The 18,133-nt window shown below is 39.4% G+C and overlaps 1 protein-coding gene across 5 annotated transcripts in view; it reads left to right on the top strand.

The window, feature by feature from the left end:
- Positions 1–18,133, top strand: part of LOC126174866 (uncharacterized) — a 382,969-nt gene that overhangs the window by 56,765 nt on the left and 308,071 nt on the right. For 4 of the 5 annotated variants that reach the window (XM_049921270.1, XM_049921267.1, XM_049921271.1 and 1 more), the window contains one exon: positions 5,037–5,114. The exons of the other annotated variant lie outside the window; for it this stretch is intronic. In XM_049921270.1, the coding sequence (XP_049777227.1) occupies positions 5,037–5,114 (78 nt within the window). The remainder of the gene's footprint in view (positions 1–5,036; positions 5,115–18,133) is intronic. 5 annotated transcript variants of the gene reach the window in all.

Raw genomic sequence — 18,133 nt, 5'->3', positions numbered from 1 at the left:
ACAATGGCAAGAGACTGCTATTTGTTGTTACTTACACTGTTGCTTTCTTTGATAATGATCAACAAGAATCAAATAATAGACTGCGTATGATAGAACATGTTCTGAACGAGAGTTAGGCGAAAATTTTTCTCCGTTTGAAAATCTTTGCGGCCGCTTCTTTATTACATCAAATTCTGCACAGAAATTAGTCATCTTAGATTTAAAAATCTAGTCACTTGCCGTGCTTCATTTCAGACTGTATCATTATTAGGCATAAGAATAATAAGAATATAAACATGACACGATACGTATATTCTTCCGCGTTTGCTGTTGCCTCACTCTAGTTTCGTAGTTTATTAGGCGCGACAGGATTTGAATGAGATAGCAGCAAACACGAAAGAATACATGGCAAAATGTTTATATTCGTATTATTCTTATGGTCAAGAGAATACTGTATGTGATTCAAATTTCATCAGGTTCCTATTAGCAACCATCTCTTCTCACAGATAGGAAAAAATTCAGAACGTGGAGTTGGCCATATTGACAAACATCCCAAACAGTCTTGCCAGTCAGATTTTCGTAGTACACTGAAATTGTGCTACATTCGAAGATGAACAATACGGAATTTGTATTTACTTTGTTGGATAATGTATGAAAATGCAGTGGTCGAAACTCGCGGCGGAGAAAAAAAACTCGTCTTCCACTTTTTTTAAAATTTATTTACTGACGCAGAGGTTTTGGCGCCAGTATTTATCTTTGTGCCTACAAAGCATGCCTGTGTCGCGCTACATATATTCGACGGCAGAAGTTAGTTGTGGCGGCACGTACCAACATTTTTCGTAACTTCCGCTTGCTTTGCACTCGATTCTAAGCCGCAGGCGGTTTTTTGGATTACGAAAACCGGAAAAAAAGTGCGGCTTAGATTCGAGTAAATACGGTAATGCAATAGATAGGTATATTTTTGTTTTCATAGCACTGGAACAGTGATATAAGATATATGGCACTTCAGAAATAAGCTGTTGGAAAGTAATACCAAACTCCTCAAAAATACCATCAAAATTGGCAGAAAGTGATACCAGAATTGATAGAAAACAGCAACAAATAGGCAAAAATAACTCTGAAATTGGACATAAAACAAAATTGAGTTTTCCAGTCTCCGCCTATTGATTGGTAGACAGACGGACAGACATTATTTCCACAACAAACTATTTATTTCTTTGAGATAGTGTGCTTCACTGTTGTATACTGTTATCTACACCTGATTCTCTTATCTTGAATGTGTCGTCATACAGTGTATGTCCAAGTATTTCAAGATCTTCTGCATTGGCGAAACATACAAGTGTTATATCAAATATTGATAGAAAACATTCCTGCTTACCATGCATCAAGGAAGGCATTCACACAGTTGAGGAAAACCTAGTCAAGGAAAACACAGCCTTTTTTAAAACTGAAGTTGTCTTAATCTGCCAAAAGAGAAGAAAGTAACAATATTATGAAAAGGAAAGTTGCCACAACAAAAAGACTGTCACAAATAAGTAGCTTTCGGCCAGCAAGGCCTTACTGGCCAAGAGCTTCTTGTTTGTGACAGTTTTTTTGTTGTTCCTTTCAAGGACTCAGCATCCCCGCCATATGGCGAATGACAATTTTCCTTTTCATAATATTGTTACATTCGATCCTGGATTTTCCATTGTTTGAAAAGTGAAGAAAGGTTGGATGAACCAATGCATACTGACATTAAACAGGAAAAGTTCTCAAGAGTTCCTGGAGCAAGGAAGAGGTGAAAACATAGTAAGAGCAGCTGTTTTTCCTTTCATTCTTTCCATTTAATTTCAGTTGCTATTCCTGCTCCTGTATGTTCTTCATTAGAAAGAATCTGAAAGATGGCACTACTATATCTCACTGTTTATTCCTGTATCTACAACTGCTTGGTAAATAAAAATTATTTTTAATGACATTTAACTGCAGTTTTATATAGGGTGTAATTTTTGTTAGCAGAAAAATATTAAATTCCGAGGATGCACTATGACTGACCACTGCTTATATTTAGGAGGTGAAATTGCCAGTGCTGCTGATAGTCACACATAAAATGAGGGGGAATGAGGAAGGGAGAGCTCTCATAACTTTGTTTGTTTTGCAGGGAAGAAAGATTCATAGCTTGGGGAGAACTGGAAGAGGAGAATTAGGTTCCTCAGACATCAGAAAACTTAACAGATTCAAAACCTGGGAATATTTTACCCCCACCCCATACACTTATGTGTCCATCAGCAGCACTTGAAATTTCACCTTCTAAAGGTAAGTACTGCCCACCCCATCTGTCTCTTTGTGATTTTATACACAGTAATGTGACCACTGCCTATGTTTAATGTCAACATGCAGTAACCACTCACAGACAGCAGCATTAGCATTGGATGGTATATAAAGTATGTCGAGGGGGGAGGCGGAAAACAGTGCAGACGATGTCGTAATGCTGAAATGGAGTGATTTATCGGACATCATTGGTTTTTGGGCCAAGTGTGGAAGCCTTTCTGAAAAGGCTAAGCTTGTAAACTGTTCACATGCCACTGTGGTGAAAGTATACCATGCATGGTGAAATAGCGCTCTCCAAAACTAGCATGCAGGCAGCTGTGGTGCTGCAAAGGACATACACTCCTGGAAATTGAAATAAGAACACCGTGAATTCATTGTCCCAGGAAGGGGAAACTTTATTGACACATTCCTGGGGTCAGATACATCACATGATCACACTGACAGAACCACAGGCACATAGACACAGGCAACAGAGCATGCACAATGTCGGCACTAGTAGAGTGTATATCCACCTTTTGCAGCAATGCAGACTGCTATTCTCCCATCGAGACGATCGTAGAGATGCTGGATGTAGTCCTGTGGAACGGCTTGCCATGCCATTTCCACCTGGCGCCTCAGTTGGACCAGCGTTCGTGCTGGACGTGCAGACCGCGTGAGACGACGCTTCATCCAGTCCCAAACATGCTCAATGGGGGACAGATCCGGAGATCTTGCTGGCCAGGGTAGTTGACTTACACCTTCTAGAGCACATTGGGTGGCACGGGATACATGCGGACGTGCATTGTCCTGTTGGAACAGCAAGTTCCCTTGCCGGTCTAGGAATGGTAGAACGATGGGTTCGATGACGGTTTGGATGTACCGTGCACTATTCAGTGTCCCCTCGACGATCACCAGTGGTGTACGGCCAGTGTAGGAGATCGCTCCCCACACCATGATGCCGGGTGTTGGCCCTGTGTGTCTCGGTCGTATGCAGTCCTGATTGTGGCGCTCACCTGCACAGCGCCAAACACGCATACGACCATCATTGGCACCAAGGCAGAAGCGACTCTCATCGCTGAAGACGACACGTCTCCATTCGTCCCTCCATTCACGCCTGTCGCGACACCACTGGAGGCGGGCTGCACGATGTTGGGGCGTGAGCGGAAGACGGCCTAATGGTGTGTGGGACCGTAGCCCAGCTTCATGGAGACGGTTGCGAATGGTCCTTGCCGATACCCCAGGAGCAACAGTGTCCCTAATTTGCTGGGAAGTGGCGGTGCGGTCCCCTACAGCACTGCGTAGGATCCTACGGTCTTGGCGTGCATCCGCGCGTCGCTGCGGTCCGGTCCCAGGTCGACGGGCACGTTCACCTTCCGCCGACCACTGGCGACAACATCGATGTACTGTGGAGACCTCACGCCCCACGTGTTGAGCAATTCGGTACGTCCACCCGGCCTCCCGCATGCCCACTATACGCCCTCGCTCAAAGTCCGTCAACTGCACATACGGTTCACGTCCACGCTGTCGCGGCATGCTACCAGTGTTAAAGACTGCGATGGAGCTCCGTATGCCACGGCAAACTGGCTGACACTGACGGCGGCGGTGCACAAATGCTGCGCAGCTAGCGCCATTCGACGGCCAACACCGCGGTTCCTGGTGTGTCCGCTGTGCCGTGCGTGTGATCATTGCTTGTACAGCCCTCTCGCAGTGTCCGGAGCAAGTATGGTGGGTCTGACACACCGGTGTCAATGTGTTCTTTTTTCCATTTCCAGGAGTGTAGATGACAGGGTGAACAAAGCTGCAGAGATATGTATGGGTGAATGAATGCACAGCTGTTGAGCAACTGCCGCCCAGATGAACAGTGTCTCTTCCATGACTGTCCAACAATTGTTGCTGGATATGGGCCTCTGCAGCAATGGTCCAGTTCATGCACACATGCTGGCTGCTGTCCATCAGCAGCAAAGGCTGGAATTGGCATGCCTGTGCTGCAGCTGGATGACCACTGAGTGGCAAAAAGTGGCCTTTTCAGAATAATCATGGTTTATGCTCCATTAGACAGATGGCTTTTGGTGTGTATAGTGCTGCAACAATTGTCGGAGAGGTTCAGGCTGGTGGAGGGGGTTTATGGTGTAGCGAATGTTTTTGTGGCATCCCCCTGGTGATCTCATAATTCTGGAAGGCACAGTGGTTCAACACAAGTATGCATCAATTGCTGGGGATCACGTCCACCCATACGTGCAATTTATTTTTCCTTGGCAAGATAGCGTCTACCAGCAGAACAATGGAATGCGTCACACAGTTCGTAGTGTAAGTGCTTGGTACCAAGAGCACCAGAGTGAGTTCACTGTCCTCCTGCTCCCCCCCCCTCCCCTGCCCCCTACCCTGCCCCCTCCCCTGCCCCCTCCTCTGCCCACTCCTCTGCCCCCTCCTCTGCCTGAGCTTGAATTCAAAACCCAGTCAAGAATATGTGGTGACTACCTTGATACTGTTTGTGCCACGAATCTTGGATCCTCAACCAAGAAACATAGTGCACTTGGCCATGGTAATGGAACTGGCATGGGTCCACATCCCTGTTGGTACCTTCCGGAACCTCATTGACTCTCTTCCTGCATGTCCGCACTGTGAAATATAGTTATTTGGGCTTTTGAATGGTGATCGCAAGTGGTTTTGGACCAAGTAGCTGTCTCAAGTGAATTTTACTTTTAGATAGAATACTCGGGCAAATTTCTGTGGTTTTGTTCGCAACAATTTTCTTTCTTGTTTTGTTCTAGTGGCAGGTTGAGGGATTTGCTGAAAAGTGCAAGGAAATGAAAATGAGGGCAGCTCTGTCAAAAGGCAATTTACATAAGGTAAGGTGGCATAAAGCATCTTTTTAAACACAAGAACATGATACACCATGATGCATTACAATGTGTTATGTTATTATACAATGTACATCCGAAAAGTTTGTTGAATGGTCTCAAAAAATAAAGAAAACAAGAGTTACAAACAAAGTAATCACCATTAGCTACAACGCATTTCTCACATTAATTGTAAAGCTGTTGGAAACTGTCAGTAAACACTTCTTTTGGAATCGTTTGAAGTAACGTTGTCATGCATTGTTGGATGTCCGCATCATTACAGGAGGTGAGACCAGGTGCTACTAGTACTATCCGGAGACCAGGCGACAGACATCTTCCTTGCCTCCCTCGGATAGAAATTCATGATGGATCAGGAGCTTGCTTTCGAAAAAAGCGATCAACACCTTTAATTTTGGATTTCAACAGAAGACTCTTTGGGAGGCAGGGAAGACAACGAACATCATGCCACTGACCATCACTTGGTCTCAGAATGTAATTGGTAGCACCATGTCTCGTCTCATCTGTAACGCTGCAGATATGCAACACTGTGTGACCACAGTGCTTTGAGCGATTGCACAATAAAATATCGTTGAGTTTCCAACAGCTTTACAACTGATGTGAGAAGTGTGTTGTAGCTAACAATGGTTACTTTGAAGGCCAAGACTTATTTGGTGCAGCTCTTCTTGCTTGTCTTTTCTGTGCAGATTTTTCATCTTTGAATAACTACTGCAATCTACGTCCATTTGGCTTTGTGTGCTGTTGTCAAACCTTGGTCTCCTTCTACAATGTCACCCTCCCTCTCCCCCCCTCCACTTCCCTCTATTACAAAACTGAAGAGTTTTTTTCTGATGCCCTCCTCCTTTGTACACAGCACCTGGAAATCCGAAAGGGAAAGTATTTCCTCTCCAGAATATTGCCCCCAAGGGGATGCCATTGTCAAACCGTATATAGTATAGGTGGATACCAGTGGTGTGTAATGTTGATTGTAGCAAAATTGGGAGTCGCACATGCTCCTAATTTTGGAAATTGAAAGCATGTGGTCCACAACACTTGCTAACAGAATAATTCCTAATATGAGTGAAATATTTTCTTTCATTTGTTGGTTTGTGAATGTTTTCTAAGGCAGTTCCCTGGCAGAAAAAGGTCTACACTCAAAATGAGATTATTAAGAGTTATATGCGTAGTGTCTCCAAAAACCTCCTGTCTTAGCCTTTTTTAAGAAAGTGGTAGTATTGACCATTACCAAACATTCTCTCTCTTTAGTCATAACTTTCTCACAATCAAATGTACTGCAACCATAATACAAGAAGAAAATGTGACCTACATTGTGATCTGATAAATTTTTCTGTAGTACAGAAATGTGTGAAATAGAACTAGCACTGAAATCTTTTAACTTACTTGGAAGTAATAGAAATTCCTATGAGATAATAACAAATTGTATGAAAGTAACAAGAAGAAATTTTTTGTAATTATCATGTTGTTCTCTTAATTATTTTTTAAAGCAGAAAAATTTGCGATATAGTCTGATTTGTTCGTTCGAGTTATGTCTTTCTGTTTTTATTTGTACATGATTAATAATGAAGTCTATGTTCTGTAATTCATAATAAAGTTCGTCTAAATTTGATAAATCCATCACAATGTTTATGTAATCATGGAGCAGTGTTACATGATTCGTAATAAGGTTTAATTTTATATTTGTATGTGATTGACGTGTATGTAATACTAAATTAAATTTCTTAACAACTATATGAAATATGACGGATTCGTGCCCATTACATGGAGGAGGCACTGAGTGGCAGTCAGGCACAATGAATGATGAAGACTGTTGGATAGTACAAACTGTCAGGCAGAGTCCGCTTTCAGATACACAAAAGAGATATGTGGACACACACACACACACACACACACACACACACACACACACACACACTCTCTCTCTCTCTCTCTCTCTCTCTCTCTCTCTACACACACACTCTCTCTCTCTCTCTCTCTCTCTCTCTCTCTCTCTCTAGAAAGCAACTGTCATCTCCGCATGCTAAGACTGATATGTTTATTTCTGGATCTTCAAACTAAGCTCATCACTTCTCTTCACCCTCGTTGTATTTTCCTGCTCCTGCCTGCACCACACAGATATACACTTCTCTTCACCCTCATTGTATTTTCCTGCTCCTGCCTGCACCACACATATATTCTCACATATTCAGTGACATAAGTTGCAAGATCCCTTGCCTTTTGTTATGCTGAACTGGAAAGCTATCTGTTACACAGCATAACAGGCAAGGAGAGACACTGCTGTATGTTTACCACCTATATGTCTATCAGCATACTATGTGTCTCATATGTTCCTACTGTACCTTAGAGGAAACAAAAACGTTAAATACCAACAGACCAGAGTTAGGAGTTAATGAAAGACTAATTTCAATGATTTTCTTCTACCATAAAACGAGGAAGGAAAATAGTAATTCACAAGAATCACAGCTAGTAAAAACATTCCTCGTGATGTACACATTTTTGTATGACTTGGTGTGCAGTTGTAAATGGATTTAGTAACTGATCTGCGATTTCATTTTTCCCCACAGCAGTTTAAGCTCTTCACAACTGACACGTGGTTTTCTACATTCATGTCAAAGTAGTTAGTGGTTGGAGATAATATAAACAAGAGTTGAAATACCACAGTTCGAATATATTAGACTTTACTGAGGGATGTTCAGCGAGTCACTAAGGAACCGATAATCACATCTCCAGAGAAGGATAAGACAAAAACTGTAAGCGTATTTATTTATCGGTATTAACATGATTTTATGTCTGTATGCGAACAAAGTTGTGCATTAATGTAGTCCTTGTAATTGCACTAAGATCCATATAATTTTCCTGTTGTTTCCAATTGTCAAATATTTATGTAAAACAAAAACCACTAACCATTTGGTCGAGTACTAACAGCATTTCTGTGCTGGTGGGCTGGACTAGCTTGATCCTGCTTTACACTCTTTATTACGAAGTACTAGAGGTAACTGAGGCCAACCATTTTTGGACTGGCTGCTTTACACTCTTTATTACGAAGTACTAGAGGTAACTGAGGCCAACCATTTTTGGACTGGCTGTGTGACAGTGTCCGCCCACTGGCCCTGCCAGGTGCTAGGAAAGTGACAACTGTTTGGTGGGTGTAACACTGATGGTTTTCTTGAGAGGTGAAGATTTCATTCTTAATTGTCACCTCCACTAATTTCAACACTGTGGTTGACATAATAATTAAAATATTAATTTAAATGTAAGATGAATATAAGGCAGCTGTCTTGTCATTATTGCTTCCTATTTATAGTTCCCATACATTAATACCAACGATTAAAAATGTTGACAGTGAATAGTGCTGCAGCTAAATGATCGAAAACCAACCTTTTTATAAAAATAATTGATGATAATTATAAGATAGAATGTTCAGATGTAATATAAACACAAATGGCTATTTGAAGCAACAACTCAGAACATAATTTTGTTGCTAAAATGACAAGCTTACTTATTAACTGTGACCAGTTAACAACACAGATCAACAAAAGCAAAAATCAGTCGTTCATGTCCTGGCCTATCATTTTTGTATTGCAGTTCCATATATTGCTCACGATGTGTAAGCTACTAAAAAGAAAAATGCATATGCGACTTTAATGTACTGAATTGAAAGCAAATATTATTATTTAGTAATCTTGAAAAAAATCTTATTAGTAAGAAAAGAAACAGAACTGTGTAGCACAAAAAGAATTTCTTTAGGCCATCTGTTCACAAATGGATAATGACTTTTAATTTCTATTTTTTGATAATAACACAGAAACTAAATTTTGTTTGTAACACAGTTTTTGATTGCCGTGAAAACCATCTGGGAATATTGATTACCTGCAACTTCTTATTCTGCATTTTTCTCTCATTGACAGAAGATCACACTATTGCTGAAAACTAATTACATGGATAGTTGTCATGTAAAGTAAATATTATATTGATTATGACTCTTATGCATTTATTTTCCTTGAAGTCAAAATGGTGACCACTCTCAGATCTTCGATAAATGTTTGTTACCAGTAAACAACCTCACAATCCAATAAAACGGTGTGACAGTGTTGATGTAATAACAGAGCATTTCATCAGACAAGGAGTGGCAGATTAACATAATCACAGTATTCCTGGTGCACACAGTTTCATACCTCCAGGATCCAGGAATGTGACATACGTACATTGTCTTTCATAGTGTTGACACAATTACACGACCCATATGTTGCCTATTGAATGATTCCGAAAAGTTAAATGTAGTGCATGTCACTGCAGAGATGACTAGAAAAACAAAAGGAAGGTGTTAATGAAGATGTTAGGTGGACTTACTTTTGATTATATGAATGCAGAGATGTTAATCATGTGAGAGCTTGCCACTGACTGGCTATTTTGGGTGGGATTGGTCTTATGAAGGGTGGCATAAAGATTTTTTCTGCTTTCGGAGTCCTATAATCATTTGAAAATGATGAGGTTAAGTTTTACTACTTTGGATGGGCTATATACTCAGACCAAAAGTTGGTTTATAAAATATGTTGCATGTTATTATACTAGAAAAGTTAATGCAACCATTTTATTAATCTGTGTTAGGAACACTCCAACTGCAAGTATGGTAGCCATATTTAAATGTATAATGCCATATGTCAATTTTATTAATTTTTTAATTAATGACTTAACAGATTAATAAAGGATGCCTTTCAGTCCAGAAAAATAATGTCTATGAAAATACATGGATGAACTTGAGAGGTACTTAGATATTATGACACAAAAGATGATAGTGTGCCTGGTTCCAAACCTTAAGTACATATATTATAAGTGAATTATTTTCCAGCGAATCAAAATATATACTCACAGAGAATGGAATGAGTGCTTTCCAGTGAGTAGTGTCACTGCTTCAGATTCTGCTGATCAGCTCATTCTAAATTTCCTATCTCAAATAATAGTAAAGTTTTCAGTTGATAATAACTTTTAATTAGTACAGTCTATAGCAGAACTAATTACACGTATAGAATCTCAGCACATTGAAAGAAAAAGCCTAATAATAATACCAAGTGAGAATATTGTATGTATCGAGCAAATGAGGTATACCCACAGTATATTTGAAATAAAAATGGGAAAAAATAAGTTATTTGGCAAGGCTGAACTATTAACAAGGGGTTCAAGTTCCAGGTTGCTTTGTTAAAGCCTCTGTTGTGGCCTACTCTAAACAGGTTTCATCCCGTTGGTAGCTGGAGTCGCCATGTTAAAATGGCATATTCAGTACAATGGTGGATTCTGGTGTTCTTCACTTTGTTTTACCGATGGTGAAGGACGTCTTTTGATGCATGTTAAAAATTGTGATCCATGTGAAATCGAACACAAGACTGCAATATATGCATCCATCAGGCCACTTGAATCTGTAGAAATGATGTGGAGAAACATAGACTTCCTTTCTTTTTTAAACTATGTTTTGTTTGTACCATCGTACTTCTGAACCTGGTGTAAGGGTACTGTGCACTCCCAATTCAAAGCAACAAAAATCAGCCTGTGACCATCTATACATTTTTGCTTGAATCTTATCAACTTCTTCATTGAGTGTACTTATTTAATATTCAGTACTCTGATTGTGAGGTAGTGTGCCTTTATGTTAACTGCATTAAACAGCACTGTGGATTGAGGCCTAAAAAAAGTTTAAAGCCATGGTCAGTGTGAGTTCAAAATGATAATGTTATGCATCTTGCGGCACAAAGAAGGTGTCTACTGTGAACTGTTTCCGTAGGTATGTCCATTGCAGTTGGTCCTTGTTGTCATTTACTGGGGTACTTTGTGGTTGAAGTGGGAAAACTGTTCAAGAAGACTGCATCAAGTGTTTCTGTTGCACTCTGATGATTTCACAAAAGGAGCTTGTGATCTTGTACCCTGAAATGTTTACTTTTTTCACTCCATATCAAGTAACCACCAGGAAAATTTAGAAAGGCAGATTTGATATTCCTAGGTTTCTGAAAAGCATTTGAAATTACATCCCACTCCAGACTAACGAAGGTGCTAGCATATGAAATGGATTCCCAGATATATGACTGGCTCTTAGACTCCGCAGGTAAAAGTCTGGAACAGGGCCAGTGGTGTACTAATGTGTTTCATGCAGGAATGTTGTCAGCACTTGCCGTGGGGTATGATCGGAGCAAAAGAACGTGTATTGGTTGTTTATATGAGCCAATGAGAGAGCAGCAGACAGATGATGTGTTCTGAATTCGAAGTAATACATTCGTAGAAATGTATGAAACATTGCTGTAAATGAGGTGTATAGATTTAATTGCTCCTTGTTTGAGTCACAGCTATTTAAACTGTGCTACCATCTGCAAACCAAGGACAGCATTGCAACCCATAATATATTTGGAAAAGCAGTGAAATATTTCTCTTCTCTATATCGCAACATAGTTGATCTACGCAAGCTCACTGGATCAGTGTTCTTTAATTAAATCAAGGGAGGAGGTAGGTGGATCAATGTTTGTTAATACATTGAACATATAACTGTATTATGAATAAACATTGATCCATCTACCTTCTCCTACAATTTAATTAAAAAAACATTGATCCACTTACTCAGTGCGCTTACGCAATTTGATTGCATTGGCGTTTCACCACCACATATGATACATTTTTGTGTGTCTGCAATTAACCTATGAGACGTGCAGCAATGGATGATGTTACCATGAAGAATTAAATCACTTAAATCAGTCCACTTTATAGCACTTGCTGCCATACTCACAAAATATTTCTTTTGAATCATGGGATACACCGAAAAACAGTAAGCAAAACAATGGTTTCAAATACGCCTCTAGAAATTCTTGCTTCTTTTCTCGACTATGATTGGTTTTGTCAAAGAATCATGCCATTTGCTACACAAAACTGATGTGTTGCCAACCTATGAGCAGTGTGTAAGCACTGCTATTACTGCAGCTCACTCTGATTTGGACTTTAGCTGACTTCTTAACGAAGAGAACCCAATATGTTGTCCTCGACTGTGAGTGTTGATCAGAGACAACGGGTATCATCAGAAGTGCCCCAGTAAAATGTGATAGGACTGCTCTTATTCTCTACTAGTGACAGTAAAGTTATTTGGAGTCATGAATGTTGTGTGTTCCATACGGAATTGGCATTTGTAGTGAGATATCATGGCAGTGATGAGAGTACATTGTGATGTAAGTAGTATGTTTACAACGAATGTCAATATTGAATGCAAATCACGTGTGTGTGTGTGTGTGTGTGTGTGTGTGTGTGTGTGTGAAAAAAACAAATAAAAAGAATAGGAAAAAAGCATGATGTACATGATTAGGTTGTGTTAACAGCACACCACCTGTGAAGTTTAGTATGCACTGTGATGCATTTTTGTGAGTCATTGGTGCAGTTGTTTGTCATGGACTTGAAATTTGAGTCATCTGCAGCACTTCTGAAAGACCATACTGTAAGTAAATGGAGCAAAGTTACTGAAGTGAAACTGTAGCACCTGAGCTTTCTTTCAAATTTACATTTTACACAGTGTACAGAAATTCACTGAGTCGACTTCTAATATGCTTGTAACATCAGTTAGGGAAGTAAACACATTTTTTCACTTCTCTGTTTCTCTCATTGAGGCTAAAATGATGCTTGGACCGTGGCAAGCATCTAAAGTGTGGATCATAAGAGAAGCATTAAACAGTAACATCAATGGTGACAAATTTTGTCATTGAGCAGATGTCTGCATTTATGCTTATAGTTTAACCACTTAGCTGCTGTGATATTTTTGTTTCAATTCACCGTGTTCATCAATTTTTGCTTTTTTTTGGGTAAGCACAAAGAAAAGATCTCTCAAAAACGTGTCTTTTGATGTATAATTTATGGTCGTAGCGTGTAGGAAAATATCTCGATTACCTTGTACCAAGATAACAGTTTCAATTTTTTGAAAAGTTTATAATTGCTGTTACACACTTGATGAAATTAATTACCACAATTATTGTATAAACATGGTATTGTGCATTTAATTTCCTTACTTGTACAGATGATATACAATGTACTGGAGAGTATTGCAATTTTTAATGATATAAGCCAATTACGTGTATTACTGCTCATATTTTGGGGGATTATAACATTTTCCCCAATTTCACATTTTCCACAAATTTGCGTTTTTTAGGTCTGGAACACACAAAAACTTGAAACAGGAGTTTCACTGTAGAGCCTCAATGTATGAGGAATGTTTCTTTATGTAATTTATAAATATTTCATACAAATTGTTTGAATTACAATGAACTGATGTTAAATTGTAAATACAAAGCCATTGCCATCTAGTAGACAGACTTCCTAGCTCAAGAGAGCAGCCGTGCCATGAGGGAGCAGAAAAAGTGAGCACATTCACATCTGGTGTGGTGGTCTATGAGTAAAGCATCTGGCTAGGAACTAGAAAGTTGCAGGCTCGAATCCTGGCTGGGTCACTTTTTTTCCACTCTGCCTTTTAACCTAGCGTTCACGATCTCTCAATGATGTGGCGATTTGCCAGAAATGATATTTGCCTTTGACTCCACATTACACTGTAGCTCTCCTTTTTCCCTGTCGAATAATTGGTTAGCAACATGCAAGTGACATCCAACTGACTGCAATCACTTCAGAACAACTGTGTGGTGAAAATAACATGTGAATCTAAAACATGTGGTTTTCAGTTCTTTATGCATGAAGTAAAACACAGAATGGGATGCAGCTTTGCTTCCTTTATATAACAAAAGGCAGTCCAGTATATGACTCAACTTTCAGCTTTCTGCTGTAGTAAATTAAGATAAGAACACGATTCTCTGAATGGTAGGGCGAAAGATGATGATTCTTTGGACACTTTCAGACTATATGGAAACTGGTAAATGAATCTCCATTGATGAGAACAAGACTTTTAAAGATAATAAAGAGATAGAAAAATCTTCTTGAAAGGCATTCAAAAATTTCTGCTGGATGTATACACACAATATGGAAATACTTCTGAAGATGGCTGATGATGAATTTCGAAATATAATGACAATTTCAGACTGCCAATTTCTGCTTCCCTTACATTAGCAATCTTAACCTGCACTTTTAATTCACTGAAATTTTGTCAAACAACGGACAGTGAGTTCCCCTACTTTGAAGAATTGTAATAAATATGGCCAACAACAAAAAGATAATGATCCATCTTGGGATGTGAGACTTACAAACAGAAACAATCAAATATTTTAAACTAATTGTTTCCCTGCAATCATCTGGTAACAACTGCTTAGCGAAAGAATGTGTGAATCCAAAATATGTGATCTTTTATTTTATGCTTCAAGTAAAACATTTTCGAAAAAAGCTACTTCAGTAACTTTGCTTCATTTACTTACAGTATGGTCTTTCAGAAGTGCTGCAGATGACTCAAATTTCAGCCAAGTCCATGACAAACAACTGCACCAATGACTCACAAAAATGCATCACAGTGCATACTAAACTTCACAGGTGGTGTGTTGTTAACACAACCTAAACATGTACATCATGTACACTGCTGCCAATTTTTACGATTACAGTATGTGGTGCAAAGTATATACATGAGTAGTGTATGCAACTGCATTGTGTCAGATTTGCAACTGCATTGTGTCAGATTTGAACACAAAAGTCTTTAAAATGTGCTATCACAAAACCCTTGTTCTATTTCCATGTGACATCTCTACAATAGCACATTGTCTGCGCGAAAAGCATATTTTCAGCACTTCCCAAAATGCTTTCATCCCTACCTGCACTCTCGTTGTTGAAGGGCTGCTCGCTCTGTCCACACATCCAGCAGGTGAGCTCATTTTACTTGTTTTATATGGTTTGGTGGCTGCGCTGGCTGTTGGGTGACTTAACAAGTTGCCAGACAATAAGAGCTCAATAGCCGGAAATGGCTGATGTTTCCTTGATTATGGCCGAGCATATTCTTCGAGACTCAGTATTTCAATTTAAAAAGTCAATGATTAATGTTGTTACTGAATACAGTACATCAGAAATACATGCAAATAGAAGTTTCACAAGAAAAGGTGGCAACTGGTCCCCTTCGTCACATATTGTCCAAGTCTGGAATACGTTGTGTCAACTGTTGTGTTTGTCCATTGCTGCTGCAATCTAGCTTTAATAGTATCATAATTGCGTGGTGAAGCTAAACGTTGCAAGTTTTGTTGGCAACACCGATCATGGATTACGTCAGCATTTCGTGTCTCACGTCTCCCCTCCCTGCAAGGGACTAAAATATTCCCTCAACTCTGCAGTCACCTGTGGAATGAACCATCCCTGTAGTTTGTGCCACTTACAACTTGTCCAGTCACATCAGACGCCAATAGAAAGAAAATGAGATGAAGTCAAGCAAGACGTCGAGTAAGAACTTAGAATCGAGGTAGACTTTACTAGGAAGAAACGTAAAATGAGGGAATTTTTACCATTGATCTTATGGGTTTTTCACAGGGGCTTCAAATTTATGGTGTAGAATCATGAAAAACCTACATCTATATCTACATACATGCTCAGCAATTCATCATATGGTACGTGGCAGAGGGTACCTCGTACCACAACTAGCATCTTCTCTCCCTGTTCCACTCCCAAACAGAACAAGGGAAAAATGACTGCCTATATGCCTCTGTACGAGCCCTAATCTCTCTTATCTTATCTTTGTGGTCTTTTCACGAAATGTAAGTTGGCGGCAGTAAAATTGTACTGCACTCGGCCTCAAATTCTGGTTCTCTAAATTTCCTCAGTAGCGATTCACGAAAAGAACGCCTCCTTTCCTCTAGAGACTCCCACCCGAGTTCCTGAAGCATTCTCTAAATTTCCTCAGTAGCAATTCACGAAAAGAATGCCTCCTTTCCTCTAGAGACTCCCACCTGAGTTCCTGAAGCATTTTCGTAACACTCGCATGATGATCAAACCTACCAGTAACAAATCTAGCAGCCCGCCTCTGAATTGCTTCTATGTCCTCCCTCAATCCGACCTGATAGGGATCCCAAATGCTCGAGCAGTACTCAAGAATAGGTTGTATTAATGTTTTATAAGCGGTCTCCTTTACAGATGAACCACATCTTCCCAAAATTCTACCAATGAACTGAAGATGACTATCCGCCTTCCCCACAACTCCCATTACATGCTTGTCCCACTTTATATCGCTCTGCAATGTTACGTCTAAATATTTAATCGACGTGACTGTGTCAAGCGCTACACTACTAATGGAGTATTCAAACATTACAGGATCTATCGAAGTTCCACTATATTAGTCAAAACTGCATCAAAATTGCGGCAGTTCCTGAGATTAGCCAATACATACAGACAGATGTGAAGGGGTGACTTCAGTTTATATATAGAGATGTTTGTAAATGATGTGACAGACAAGGTAAGCAGCAGTCTGTGGCTATTTACTGATGATCCTGTGGTGTACGGGAAGATGTCATCCTTGAGTGACAGTGAGAAGAGACAAGATGACTTAAACAAAATTTATTACTCCAGTGATGAACAGCAGCTTGTTCTAAATGTAGGAAAATGTAAATTAATGCAGATGAATAGGAAAAACAATACCCTAATGTTGGAATACAGCAGTAGTAGCATGTGGACTGACACATTCACGATAAGTTGTAATGTTGCAAAGCTATGTGAAATGGTATGAGCATGTAAGGACAGTTGCAGGTGAGGTGAATGGTCGACTTCAGTTCATTGGGAGAATTTTAGGAAAGTGTGGTACATCTGTAAAGGAGATTGTTTATAGAACACTAGTGCAAGCCACTCTTTGGTAGCAATTGAGTGTTTGGGGTCCCCACCAGGTCAGATTAAAGGAAGAAGTCGAAGTAATTCAGAGTAGGGCTGCTATATTATTACTGGTAGATTTGACCAACATACAAGAATTACAGAGATGGTTTGCGAATCCCTGGAGGGAAGATGACATTCTTTTCTCAGAGCACTGTTGAGAAAATTTAGAGAAGTGGTATTTGAAGCTGAGTGCAGAATGGTCCTGCTGCTGCCAATATACATAGATAAGATAAATTCGGGCTCTTATGAAGGTATATAGACTATTTTTCTCTCGCTCTATTTGCAGGTGAAACTGGAAAGGAAATAATTAATAGTGGTACAACGTACTCTGTCACACAACATACTGTGGCTTGAATAGTGTAGATGAAGATGTAGAAAATGTGCTTCAGATTTGGTCTGGCAAGTTAACTTGTAGGAGAATGTTTTTCGGGATTAATTTCTCTCTTACGTTTTCATGCTGTGTTCAATAAAGTAACATTAAAACACTGTAAAAGGTAAGTAAAATTTAACCTGATAACCTTACAACAAAACTCTATTTTTATAACACAAAGTATCTGTAACAAGATGATATCCAAATTGTCAAGAATTAGCAGTATGTGATGCACTTTAGGCCTCAAAATGATCTCTCTCTATGTGCAGTCGACAGTCATACTCAAGCTTTAAAGGACTATCGAGAAAGTATGGAGATATAGAAGTGGGAGTGATGCATAACAAAACCCACATAATAAATTATTTACTGCCAAAATTTATTCAACAAAGTTGTGTAATATCTCAGCAGGAGGAGGAAAAACTCAGTCATTAACAGCTGCATAATTCTAAAAGTTTGTCACCAATAGATATACAGCTCTGTCTTAGAAGAGAGAAATTTTGTCCCTAATGATATTACAACTGTCACTTACCACTGAAAAAAGTGTAACAACAGTGCCACTACACTAGCGAACAACTACAGCTTTCAGCACTTCCCAATTGTCTCAGTGACGGCAAAATTGGATGATTTATGATATAGAAGATGAGATGGTTGTAGTTTCTACATTAACAATCTTCATGGGCTCGGAAACATATATTTACTAACTCAGAGTCACCTGTAAGTAAGAATCTTTCAGAATAATTGATTATTGCTGGCTGAATGTGAGTTAGTTGGTGACACTAATTTTAATTTAATTCCATCTGTTGACAGGTGCTGAATGAGTTCTGAACTGATCTCAATGTTGTGTGTTTTC

This window comes from Schistocerca cancellata, chromosome 3, assembly GCF_023864275.1.
Source record: "Schistocerca cancellata isolate TAMUIC-IGC-003103 chromosome 3, iqSchCanc2.1, whole genome shotgun sequence".
Taxonomy (NCBI): Eukaryota; Metazoa; Arthropoda; class Insecta; order Orthoptera; family Acrididae; genus Schistocerca; species Schistocerca cancellata.
This window is presented reverse-complemented; position numbering and strand designations above follow the sequence as displayed.